We start from the raw sequence: 14,098 nt of genomic DNA, 5'->3' as shown, positions 1-14,098 counted from the left end.
CACAAAGAGCCCAGGTATTCAAAGCTGGCTGAAAAGAGATATATTATCTACTTCTCAAAGCAGAGCTGTCACTAAATGTTTACATTTAGTCTCGAGTACCTTAGTGATTATACAGGAACAGAGTTAACTAAACAAAGGGAAACCTGCACATCTGCATTTCTAACCTTGGTAAAATATCAGTTCTTCATCTTTATAGTTCATTAAACTGCTCCTAGCTGGAAAGCTGGATCAGGTAGAGATACTGGTGAGAGAAGGATGCAAAATAACTCCCTGTATCAGCAGTCCGTCACTCATATGTACCCAGTAAAGACTGTTCCTTAACAAACATTGACTCGACAGAAAGAAAAATGAGTGCTCAGAAGAGTTACTGCCCCCACACCCAACCAAAAGCATTATCTACTCATCCTTGAAGTAGTCCTTCAAAATTCAGCTCAACCATCTCTTCCTCTGTGTAACTTTCCCTCATCCCACCCTGAATTATAAGAAGTTACATCTCATTCTTCTTTGTTTCCCCATAGTGTAGCAAAGCACAGTGGGACTGAGTGAGGGCTGGCGAGGCTAACTAATAGTCACATAAAGAAACCCTTTACCATCATCTGAATAGCTTTAAAGAGCAAAGCATCTCCTTGGGGTCAAGTACCAGGTCAGTCAGTGCTTAATGAATAAATACTAACAGTAATGAGGAAGAGCCTCAGACGCAATTAAGTCTCTAAGAAATTCTAGGGATTTATAAGAGACATAGTCTTGTCCTTATGCTGCGAGATCCTGCCTGTCACATAGTTTAGTCTGATTTATTGCATGTGTGAAGTCATTTGGGCAAAAAATAAAGGAAGAAGAAATGATATGTGCACTCTACAATGTGTTAGAGATTTTCTGCCTCTTACTTGAAAAAATATGCCTGTAAGAAAGATAAATATATTTTTCATTTAAAAAGTATCTTAATTGTAATAAGGACTTGAAACTACTGCAGAAATGGTCTTATGGAAAAGCCATTATAGATTGGTTTGTTTTTAAATATAACTGAAACATAAACCACATGGATATCATCATGAAAGATGAGTTAGGCTGACTGTTTACAAAGATCACTTTTATAAGTAAATCATAATAAACAATAGTTAGGATTCTAATACTAGGGATTCTAATATTACAATTAATTTTAAAGGATTAGGGAAAATGACTCTAAATGATGATTCTAGCCTATGAATCATCAAAAACAATGGTTCTAGAAATAACACACTTCTTATTGGTATCAGATGGCCAAGAATCTTAATGAGCCCTTTTATCTGATGTCAAGCTCTTACTTTATATAAATCTATACTGTAGTAAGAGGAAATTTTAATTAGTATTGTTTAAGGCTAGATTTACACAAAGTATAGTAGTACTGAAAATAAAGCAAGATGTAAAAGACAAGTGATGCAGAATTTATTTATCTGAGGTTCACCTTTGTAGAGTTTTTCAAACATAATTCCAGTGGGATTCCTTCATCACTAAAAAGTGTCTCAACTCTCAAAGGCTGTGATAGTGGGCACCACTGAGTTCTGATCCTGACTCTGTCACTTACTAGCTGCGCGATTTTGTTTCTTTCTCTAAGCCTGCTTTTTCTCTCACTCCATCTCTCACCTTTCTTGCTTACCTTCAGATCCTCACATTCTAACCCTCAAACCTTTGGCCAACTCTTACATCTCAGATCTGAGCTTAGACATCTAAGTTTCCCATCCATTCCCACCCCTACTACGTGTGAAAAAAGCATCCTTTCTTCCTCCCCCCAAACCCCGCCCCGCCCCCCCACCCCACCATGGCACAATTCAGACTGTCACTTAAACAGCTATAAACTTTTTTCTCTTCCATTCTGTAAGCTTCATGAGGGGAGGACTTCTCTTTGGTGGCTTCAACAATGTCTGGCACTTAGCAGGTACTAAATACGCATTTCTGAAATAAAAAGTGCTCGGAATGGTTTATAAAAGGTTTCAATCCATGGAAATCTATTGATAAATCTGCCAAGGCTAGAAAGAATTTCATGCACTTGGCTAATAGAGAGCGTCAATATGAAATGTCCATTTAAGTGTAACATTTCTTTATCATTCACAAAACCATGGTTGCAGATATTAACGATTATGCAATCTAACGTCGTGGCAACATCAGAGCAAAAAGGATGTTCCTCTGTGACAGGAAAACGTTTATATCTCGAGACAGACAGATAAACTTCTTTTATCAGATAATGGTAATTATACCCCCCAGAATGTGGCTTTTCTCACCTGTCAGAAAAATAAGATCTACATTCAGTAACTACCATGATTAACTCATCTCAGATGCCTAGTATCATCTAATCCTCTCTGCTTTTCAATTTTTTGTCAAGATTAACTTCTGCCACAATTTTTATAAATTTATCTGTCTTCAAAAGACCAAGAAGTGAAGTGCCCGGTTGGCTCAGGCAGGAGAGCATGCAACTCCTGATCTCAGGGTCACGAATTCAAGTCCTACTCTGGGTGTGGAGCCTACTTAAAAAAATAAAAAATAAAAAGACCAAGAGGTGGCCAAAGAATTAATCAGATTCAAGTTTTACTTGCCCACATTGTACCTTAGGGTGGATACCTGGAAAGGGTCTTTTTTTAATCATTAGTGAAGACATAGTCTCTTAATTCATTAGATATGTCTTCTATTTCCTCAATTAAATAAATAGTGCAATATGATCCCACTGACAGTTAGATCCCTTTGATTTTGCTAGAAATTCTTAGATGATTTTTTTTTTTTTTTCTCTGTGGTACTAGAGGCTATAGCCACAGATTTCTCTTTTCTGGCCAATCACAGTATTGTGTCTGGGAACTTACAGTCTAAATCTAGCCCTTATGACCCTCCTTATTTCCTCAGCCTGGTGTTTCATTTCCCTGGGTTCCAACACCTATAACAATTATTGTCAATAGGCAAGAGGGTATGGGATAAGAAAGTCTCATAATTACCACAGGCAGAGGGCAAACATCCACTCTCTTTACCACCCAAGAGTTATACTAAATCTCATCTACCTATGGAAATAATCAGTACATAAATACCAATGGTTTAATTCAGATTTTATTTTTAATGTTTCTATTATTATTATGTTTAACTATGAAAGTCATTTCTCAAACTATTTTGAAATTAGGTCAGATACACATCCTAAAAACTGGTACTAGAACCTATTAATATGTAGGCAATACTTACTTTATTAACATTTTTCAAGTTTCTGGACCCAATCTACCAGCATATAGATGTGTCATCAAAAGCAAATGACAGTGATAACATCCAAAGCATCCAAAGCAATATGGGGTTAACTCTCCAACCAGAAATACCAAGGGAGACCTAAAATGTACTCCCCTCCTCAGAGAAAATATGGCAAAAAGAAGAGCTACCCAGCACTACAGAATCAAAATGTCCAGACCTAGACAGGAAAAGATGCCTGCAGGAGAGGAAACCCAGCAGCAGCTCATCCCTGACAGCAATGGGAAACTTAGAACACTCTAGGGCTTCTAGGACATATGAAAGTCAATATTCATCCACATCATACTACACATGACACAGTGGCAATCAATACTTAGGGCAACTTTGAGGACCTCTACCTGTTAAGATTCCTCATCATCACAAAAATGTCTTCAAAGCCACCAAAATAGTTTGACCCTTCCTAAAGTACATAAATGCAAAAGAGACCATAATCTCTCAAAACAGTACTTGGAAATTATAGTAGGAATATTAGCTAGGAAAGATCTACCAATTAATAAGCGGCAGCTTAATGCTGAATGTCTTACTGCAATAAGTAATAAATGAATTAGGATGTGTGCTCATTTTTTAAGGCCACCATAACAAAGTACCATAGCCTGGCAACTGAAACAACAGAAACGTATTTCCTCCTGGTCCTGGAGATTGGAAGTCCAAGATCAAGGCGTGCACAGGGTTGGTTTCCTCTGAGATCTCTCTCCTTGGCTTGCAGATGGCCACCTTCCCACAGTGTCTTCACATGGTCTTTCCTCTGTGCACACAGAGGTCTTTGTCCAAATTTCTTCTTCTTATAGGAACACTGGTCATATTGGGTTAGGGCCTACCCTAAAGACTTAATTTAACTTAATCACCTCTTTAAAGTCCTTTTCTCCAGGAGCCCGTGGGTTGCTCAGTCAGTTAAGCATTTGATTTCAGCTCAGGTCATGATTTCAGGGTTCTGGGATCAAGTCCCACATGTCTGGCTCCCCACCCAGCCAGGAGACTCCTTGTCCCTCTGCCTCTCCACCAACTCATGCACGTACTCACTCTCTCTCTCTCTCTCAAATAAATAAAATCTTAAAAAAATAATAATAAAGTCCTTTTCTCCAAATATGGTTACATTCTGAGGTACTAAGGGTTAGGACTTCAACATATGAATTCAGGAGGGACACAGTTCAGCCCACACAGATGGTCTGCTCAACAAATGGATTATTTGAAATCCTACTGGGGACGTCTGGGTTTTCTTTACATTGTTAAATTTGACTAAAATAGTTCAATTCTTTTTTCCTACTTAATGTGAACAGATGAGCAATCATTAGCATTATGCCCAGCTCATTTGTAATTTAACAGTCCAGTGCTGTGATCAAAGCAGAACTGAATAAGACTCCAGACTGAATCCCATGCTGAATCCCAACACAGGACTAAATCTCACCAGTCCTCAAGCTGCTCAGCTGTAAAATGGGGATTTTCACATCTTCCTCACAGGGGTCTAAAGGTATTTAAATAGGAGAAAATGGGTAAAGGGCTTAGCAGAGGGTCCATCATCATCATTGCTACTGTAGCAGAAAGCCTTCCTTCTGCAGACATCAGAAGTCAGGAAATAGAGGATTTAGCCTATGAATTACGACCAATGGGCAGAAAATAAGATGGAAGTGAGGGGTCATCACTGGCATACTTCACCAGCCAATCTTGTTTCAGAAGTCCTACAAATCCACAAACTGAGATGGAAGACAGAACAGTTCAGTCTTGGGCTAGCATACAGGCCATCTGCCTCATACTCTTCTTTAGCCACTAACTCCTGGTCCTAACTCCTGGTCCTATTCACTCATGAAAGGAAAATGGGGCAGGAAGCCTGTCTCTTCTCTAAATGTTCTTTCTTACAAACCAAATTTAAGTTCAAATCTCCAAGTCTGCAGAGCTGAAAGAGACTAAATTTTCCACTTAGAATCCAATGAATCCAAAAGGGCAGTTTGCCTTCCATCTACTCCTTGATAGTTTCAGCTTCTTTGAGTGAAGGGGTTCACCAGTCCTCACTCCCTACAGGAATCTGATGCTTTCCTGCTCCCCACACCTTTGCTCCTCCACTTCCCTGTGTGCAATGTACTTTTCTCCCTCCCATATCTCCCCAGCTGGAAAGCATGTGCATGTAGCAGACTCTGCCCTGCCCCACTCTGCCCTGGCCCATGGGGCAGTGTGGGGAGTGGGGGGATTGGGGGGCAGCTGCAGGCAGCTGACTGGGAAGACCCAGATCCTGGCCCCAGGACATGTTCTTTAACTAAGAGGAGGCACTGGAAGTACTCAAGAATTATTGCCCCCAGAAACAGCCCTCAACCAACAACAGACTGGCAGTTGGTGGACAAAACTCCTGGTTTCTCACCCCTCAGTTGGATGACATTCTAGGGAAGAATTCCCCAACTGCCAGGGTTCCCTCAGCAGGAATGAGCCCCAGTGGGAAATCAGCTTTTTTTCAGCAACCTTCTCTTCCACATCTCACTTCCCCACTCTCTGAAGGTATTCCTGGAATGTTTCCCTCAGGTTCTGCTACCAAGGCACCTGAAGCCAAGACAGCATCCTTTAAGATGAACCATCGAATCCCACCTTCTCAATAAAACCTCCCCTTGGCACCAAGGCCTCACTTCCTATCATGTTTTAATACTATTTGTATATGTTTTAATCCCATTTTTCCTACTGTGGTTTCCCAAAGAAGAGAATTCTCTTACACAGCTCTGAATTTCCTGGGTCGCTCAGCACAGTATCTTATGCAAACAAGATGCTCAGTAAATGTTTGTTGACTGAATGAAGAATAAATTAACCATAATAATCAACACAAAAGTCAGGCACTTTATTTAACCTAACTGAAACTACATCAGTGTGGCTCTTTTCTTCTTTCAAAAGCATTGCATGAACTACTTTTAATGAGCAAATTACTGTGTGCATATATTTCTTTAAATCAGCATTTTCTAAATATTCATCTTAAATCAAACACCCCTGATTCCCAGAAAAAAATGAGAACAAAGACTTTTTCCTAAATCCAGAACTACCTTACTGAATGCATTACTTTGAGTTTTTCATCATGCCTTTACACTTAACACTTCTTTGAGTGCCTCCCTTTCCATGTGGTGACACTAAAACCACTTTAACCATCTGCATCCTTACACCGCCCCACCATTCTGCACACACTCAAAAATACACACCTCAGACCCCATCCCTGAGTGAAGGGAAACATCACCTAGCTCCACATAGAAGAGCATCGTAGTTGAGGTCTGGGTACTTCTCTCAGCTGGGCATGCTACACTGATTTTTCTGAGATTCGGGGTGGCCCAATGTCAAATGTCACCACTACCTAGGTATGTATCTCAAGGCCAAATCTCATCATGATCCAGGTCTAGCAGTGTCTCTCATAGGTTTGTTGGAGGATACAGAAGGCTTAACCTTTGTTGGGGGGCCAGTTACCACTCCACGTTCTATCCAACAGAGTATGTACATGAAAGAATGGGGCTGTATGGGACAAGCTTTGACCCCCAAATACAATTTTCCTAATAAGTGACATTGGAGAATGTGGCTGTAGCCTTACATTAAGGGGCTTTCCTATGAGCCCACAGAGGTAGACTGACTCAGCCTAGCTACCTGGTTCCACACAGAAGAGTTACCATAACAAGTACCTGAATATTTGTTCTGACTGCTGAGTGGAATCTAGAAGCACCAAGCGATTCCCCACCTTTTCCAAAACTAGATATGCTGGTGTGAGATACTCTCAAAGCCTAGTTCCATCATTTTAGATAAAGCAACCCTGTTAATACCCAGATTATGGCCCAGTGGATGTCAGGTTCTACACACCTATGCTCACTACCTTCAGTGCATACCAACCACAGGCCCAACTGTCTCTAATTTTTTCTTCAGTCCTCTTTCAGCAGGGAAAAGATCATATGGTATACCACCCTCTTCTCATCTACAAAGTCAGAAAAAATGCTGACTGAAACAAAAATGGACTTATGCTGTTCTCATCAGATCAGAAGCTCGGTGAGATCAATGACTCTTTTCTTTAATGCTGAATCCCCCAACACACACAGACACAGGCACACGCACACTGTGGGGGGGACTGTCTGATGTCTCTTCTTATAAGAACACTAATCCTATCAGATCAGGGATCCACCCTATAACTTCACTTAACCTAATTAACTCCTTATAGGCTCTATTTCCAAAGACAGTCATGTTGGGGGTTAAGACTTCAATACAGGAATTTTTAAGAGGCACAATTCAGTCCACAGCATTGAATGCACCCTTTCCAATTAGAAGACATGTATAAGTACCACACATGATATCATTTAATCCTTACAACAACCTGCAGCTTAAGAAGAAAACTAAAGCTTAAGAAGTTAATAATATACCCACACAATGGCCTATTATGTATTTCTTTATTTAGTTTTAGGAACTTCCTTCTCCTTTCTTATTTATTTGTTTGTTTGTTTGTTTGAGAGAGAGAACATACGCATACACAAGGGTGGGGGGCAGAGGAAGAGAGAGAATCTAAGCAGGCTCCACAGCCAGTGTGGAGCCAACTCGGGTCTTGATCCCACAACCTTGAGATCATGACTGGAGCTAAAATCTAGAGTCAGACACTGAACTGACTGAGCCACTTAAGTGCACCACAATGTCGTATTATTTGATGCAGCATAGATGAACCTTGAAAACATTATGCTAAGTAAGAGGGGTGTCACAAAAGGCTACAAGCTGTATGAATTCATTTATATGAAATTCCCAGAACAGGCAAATGCACAGAGACAAAAAGTAAATGAGTGGTTGCCAAGGGCTGAGAGAAGAAGGGAAAGGAAAGGTACAGGGTTTCTTTGTGGAGAAACAAAAATGTTCTGGAATTAGATGGTGATATAATTGCACAATTCTGTGAATATAACACACTGGATGGCACACTTTAAATGAGTGAATTTTATGGCATGTGAGTTATTTAAACTGTTACTAAAAAGAAGAAACTTGCCCAAGGTCACACGGCTAGTAAATGGCAGCCCCCAGATTCAAACTCAGGTTGTCTGATTCTAGAACCTGTGCTCTCAACCTTTATGTAGCTCGGATTACTGTTATTCCCTAAAACAGGTGAAGACACCAGCAAATTAAATGGTAGGTAATAGGCTTTGGCATAATTCCAATCACAAGTATGAAGGAGACAATCATTGGACTCCCCCGGACTTCCAGGATCAATATACACTAAACATTGTTAATCTAGTAAAACTTTTTAAAGATTCTGAACTTGGAAAAATAGTTATTCTAGAAGGGAAACAAAACAAAATTGAAAGGGGGAATATCCTAAATGGAAAATGACCAAAAGTCCTGTGAGGCTGCAGCAAGGATTTTTTTTAGGCTAAGTAACATGTAAATCCAATGGTGTGACATCCATGCTTACTGCCCTCCAATGGCTTTCCACCAAACACATCTCTGTAGAGGCTCTGTGGGTGATGGCCCTTCATGATCTGGCTACAGGGCTTCCTCTTGACCTCTTCTTCTCATTCCACCCCACTGCACTTACTCTCCCCATGTCCTCAGCTTTCTAGCTTTGGTGGTGACTCATATTTGACAATCAGGTTTCAACTCAATGTCCCTCCTCTGACAGACCTTCTGGCTTCTGTGATATCCAAATCATGTTGGCCACCTCCACGTGTGGCTCCTCTGATCACATATGATCTGTCTTTAGTGAGAGAGTGAAGCTCTATGGCGGGAGGTGGGGACCCTCCCCATCCTATTCCTAGCAGCATCAGCACCACTGTGGTCCCAGGCATACAATGGATGCTTGCTCAACATTTGCTGAACAAACCAATAAAACACACATCTCTGCCATGAGATGCCTCAGCAAGCCAGGGCCTTACTTGTCCAAACTATAAAAGCACAGAGTAAGCAAGTATCCCCTGTCAGGAACCCACCTCAGGTAGTCTTCATAAGCTGGCAGTATAGGCCTGGCAAATGCATGAACCATTTAGATTCCGTGGCCACCGCTTTGATTAGTTTGTGTTGATATCCATATGCTCTCATTCCTTCACTGAGCCCACATACTTACCATATACATTTTTCTTTTCTATTCTCCAACAATTTAAAATTGTTGTAAATGGTGTGGCCACTCCATGGTAGAAATGAGATCCCTCTTTCCTCAAAAGCTCTTTCAGTTCCTCTGTGACTGATTAATTTAGTTTACTCTAACATGGATCAGACTTTTTAGTTAACCCCAGCCATTGAAAGTCACTTAAACTAGAGATGTACCCAGTCCACACACATCATACTTTTATACAATTCCCCATCTCTGGGTCGCACCAGAATCGCACAATCATGCTGAGCTCAGAAGACGCGAGACTCTGCACCAGGGAGATATCACACGAGTACAGACAGCTCTCATGCCTCCTTCCCACTGCATTTACTTTTCCCTACAAAGACCTCCATTTTCTCCCAGCTCAGTCTCTAATCTCCACCTGACCTCATCTCTCTTCTTGCCCAGCCCGAACACGGATACTTAACTACCCAAGTAATTCACCAGTATTCAAAGAGCTGTGTCTCCACTCTTCTTCCCCTGTGCTACCACCAGAAAACCTGATCCACAATCTGCCTCCTTTTTTTCTTTCATATGCTTAACTGATGGAGCATGCCAGGTTAAGGAGGAAAACAAAACAAAACAAAACAAAAACACCATCAGGAAGAATGACTCAAAGACTGACATGTAACATATCATTTCTAATGACGGTTGCTCATACATTGTTCAACACGACCTTGGTAAGCTTCCTCACCCATCCCTCCAGCAATTAGCCTAAATTTTCATCATTTTTCTCACCCTCAACCCATCCTCCCTGACCATCAAATCCCATGGCAGATAAGGCTATCCTCAAGAAGGAAATCTCAAGAGGCATTTCCCAAATGCCATTCCTTCACCTCCAAACCAATCTCTACCTGCATACACCCAAAGGTTGGGAATGCACTGTCCCTCCTGGTTCAAAACCACATTCTGCCCTTGTGCTATTGGTCTCATGACTTTTTGTCCTCACCCAGATCTGGCTCTGTAAATTAACTCCTGTCTCTTCTGCATCTTCACCTGTCCCTCTTTCTAGCTCCCATTGCTCAGCCTATCAACTTGCTGTGTTACACCTACCAGCCCATTGCTTGGCGCCAGTGTCTTCTACTGGCCACTGCCCTCCTCCTCTTTCCCTCTCACCCAAACCTCTTCTTCGGTGGACACCTGCTGTCTTCACATCACCTTCTCTCAGTCACTGCCAGCCTATTGGGATGTGGCTTCTATCCCCAGAGCTCCACTGAAACTTACTGCCTTCAGACCAGTGATAGCTTAATGGATAAATACAAAGGGCAATCTTGGCTCCTTATCTCACTAGATCCTTTTGCATGTGAGGCCATAAATCACATCTTTTTGTTGTGAACTTCTCAATTTATTCATTCTCCCGATTCTCCCCCCATTTCTCTGAGCACTCAGTCTCTGTCTCCTCATGGGTTTCTCTTCCTCTCCTCAACTCTTAACTATCCTCCCAGCTTATGTTCTTGTTCTATCTATCCTCCCTGGGCAATCTCATTCACAACCATCCTTGTCATTATTAACATTATATGGGAATAACTCCCTACAGTCTCCAGCCCCCATCTCTCTCTCTCTTTTATTTAAAGATTTATTTATTTGTTTGTTTGTTTGTTTGTTTAAGAGACCGAGTGAGTGAGAGAGAGAGAGCACGCGCTCACAAGGCACAGAAGAGGGAGAGAGAAGGAGAAGCACACTCCCCACTGATCAGGAGAGCTCAATGCGGAGCTCGATCCCAGAACCCTGAGATATGATTTGAGCTTAACCAACTGAGCAACCCATGTGCCCCTCCAGTCCCCAACTCTTCCCTGAGCTTCAGATTATTACACCACCCAGTCTCCTAAACATGGCCACATGTATGTCCCAAACCCTTCAAATCAATTCCAATTTCACATCTTTTTCTCTTCATCATTTAGCCAGTTGTTCCCTGTGTTGCCCATTTCATCTGGATACAACCTTCTGCCTAGCTATCCAAACAAGGCACCTGCCAACTTTAACTCTTCATTTTGCTGTGTTATCTACATCCAAGTTTTCCTAATGATTTTTATCAACTGAAGATTTGAGAGCATTTCCTCTCCGTGCCTCTTAGCACTTCCCGAGAGCAGAACTTCTGTTTATTCCCCTTACTTCATTTTTCAGACTCCAGGGGATAATGGCCAAGATCTTAAGCATGACACACAAGATCTTCCATGAGTTGAGATGTCCCTGGGCCTACCTATCCTGACTCATGTCCCTCTGCTTCCGCCTTGTAATTTACCAGGAAGTTCAACAAAAATCTCATGCTTCCTGAACATGCCACACAACGAGATACCCCTGCCTCCTTAGCACACACTCTTTCCTCTGTCTACATACAGCTCTCCATTTCCTCTCCCCCTTCCACCCATCCCCAACACTTCTCCCTCATGAACTCCTGCCCTCCAAGATTTAGCTCAACCATCACCATTTCCAGGATGACTTTTCACACTCCTCCTGCCTGCAGAGGTGCCTCTTTAGTGCTCGCATAGCACCCCATGCTTATCTCTAGCACAGCAAATCCCACACTCTTCTAAAATTATATATTTATCTATCAGTGTTTCCCGACTAGACTATAAGCTCTTCGAGGCAAGGACCACTCAGAGTATGTACTCAACTTGATTCCTCTGCATGTTAATACTAGAGGTCAATAATGTTCTGAGGTGTCTTCAGACCTCTGTGTCCAGTGGACACCCCATGTGAGCCTTCCTTGGTTATGGGGGCTCTGTTGTGGCCATGATGTCTTCATGTTCAAAACACATGGCAATGTTGGTTGCTATCACCACCCTTCAGCCTGGAATGGCAGTCTCCATTGCAGTAAGAGTTAAAGGAATAGAGGGCCTTAAACAAGCTAAAATTAGCCATTCCTTGCTACTCAACATAGTCTAAGATTTGGCAAGACAAATCTCTTGGGCAGATACAGTGCTGACACAGCAGGATGAAAAGACGCTCAACCAATGCCCAGCAGACTCAAAGAGGAAAACCTGCAACACCTTTACCGCAGGAAATTCTGAGTTCTGCTGATTCATTCTGACTTAAAGCTGCAATAACACTTGAGTAAGGAGCACCCATGCTGACTCTGCATTTTTTTCTGCAGAGCTCACAGAATTTGGCATACAAGAAATTTAATAGTTGTTCTTTATACTCTTTTGCAATTTCTCAGATATTGACTGTGGTCACCTACATTATAGTGTCTGATAGCATTACGTGGTGTCTTTCTGGCAAAGATGCCATCCTGGTCAAAATACTGCTAAGAATGTAAAATAATGATTAGAGCTCCCTCAGCTACAGAAAATCATACAGGACATATCTTTCACCAAAGAAAGTTTCACTGCTAGCTCAATTAGAAGCTAAAGAGTCCTGCTTAAGTAAATAGCTCTCGTTCGTGCTTTGTACAAAGATATCTGTACAACTGGTTCCAACTTAGGAAACAGCACTTAAATATCAACATAAACACATGCTCAGAGAAAAGCTAGGTGAATTTTCATCAGGACCAAATCCCTAAGAAACTGCATTAGAGAAAATTACGAAGCAAAGAACCTTCTCAACATCAGCATTGCAAGTTATCATTTTCTTTGTTCTTTGTACGAAAGCCATGCAAACTGCATAATGAAAAGTAAAATGGAAGAAATTTCTAGACTTACGTCTAATTATACTTGAGTCAGTGATTTATCATGCTTCCTATATATAGTAATCATTATAGTTAACATTTAATTAACTAGCATTACTTCAATATTTATTCCATTTAAAATCATACAGTACTATATCTGAGATATTTAACAAATTAAACGTTAAATGCCTTTTCTTTCAGGAAAAGAAAAAAAAGAATTAACCTCAGGCTTTTATATTTTTCTTTAAGTGCAATATGACATAATCACTAGAGAATATCAATTGCTTCAACAAGGGCACTATTCTGACTAAAGCATCATTATGAAGTAAAGTTTTATTGCATTTGCTTCTTAGCAGGATTATTATAACTAAATACTTACTTGTTCAGTGTGAGGTCAAGAATGAATTTGGAGCCAAAGGCTTCAATCTGGAAGCTTGCCTGGGCCAGATGGACAGCCTATGGATTCAAAGAGACAGAAAGAACCTTAGCTTACTTTCCTGTCTTTAAAGCTATTGTATTGATATCAATGATATTAAATAAGAAAAACATTTTTATGGATTGATGCACTTCTTCTGAGATTCTTGTGTAACAATCCATTTCTTTAAAAAGATACTAGGTGCACTGTCGTGGCTTCACTTGGAAGACGTAAATACCTGAGTAGCAAAGAACTAATAAAAGACAATCAGTCCTTTAAAATGAACCCATTGTGATAAAAATCAAGAGCATATTCAGCTGGACTTTCAAAGTGACTATGATGAATTATGCAAAAGTCTGACTAATTAAGGCTTGATTTCAGCCTATTTTTGTGCACAAAGCTAATAAATTCTTTCTGCACACCTAAGTGAAAAATCATGTCAGTGCTCGGCTCTTCATCAGAAATTGGAACTTTCTCTAAATGGTGTATCAGCAGAATGTGTCAGTAAAATGCAACCTTTTCCCTTTGGAAAGCACTTAGAACCATGCCCCTTATGAATATTCAGAGTTTCTGTCCCCTTTAAGGGTCACACATTTACAAATACTGTTGTTATTGTGCCTTAGCTCAAAATACAAAGATTATCTCATCTAAACATGAGTCATATGTACTAAATGTTGAAGATTAATTTAGTTCATGGAAGTATCTTTAACAAATGCAAATTAATGAATCAATGTAGTTTTGTTAAAGTACCACCCAAGATAAA

At 40.8% G+C, this 14,098-nt stretch overlaps 1 protein-coding gene across 1 annotated transcript in view; it reads right to left on the bottom strand.

The window, feature by feature from the left end:
- ADAM23 (ADAM metallopeptidase domain 23) overlaps positions 1–14,098 on the bottom strand; it is a 162,943-nt gene that overhangs the window by 106,922 nt on the left and 41,923 nt on the right. The window contains exon 3 of the mRNA XM_047722557.1: positions 13,300–13,376. Coding sequence (XP_047578513.1) covers positions 13,300–13,376 — 77 coding nt within the window. The remainder of the gene's footprint in view (positions 1–13,299; positions 13,377–14,098) is intronic.

This window comes from Lutra lutra, chromosome 3 (genome assembly GCF_902655055.1).
Source record: "Lutra lutra chromosome 3, mLutLut1.2, whole genome shotgun sequence".
NCBI lineage: Eukaryota > Metazoa > Chordata > Mammalia > Carnivora > Mustelidae > Lutra > Lutra lutra.
Note: the sequence above shows the minus strand (reverse complement) of the source record. Positions and strands in the feature narration are given on the sequence as shown.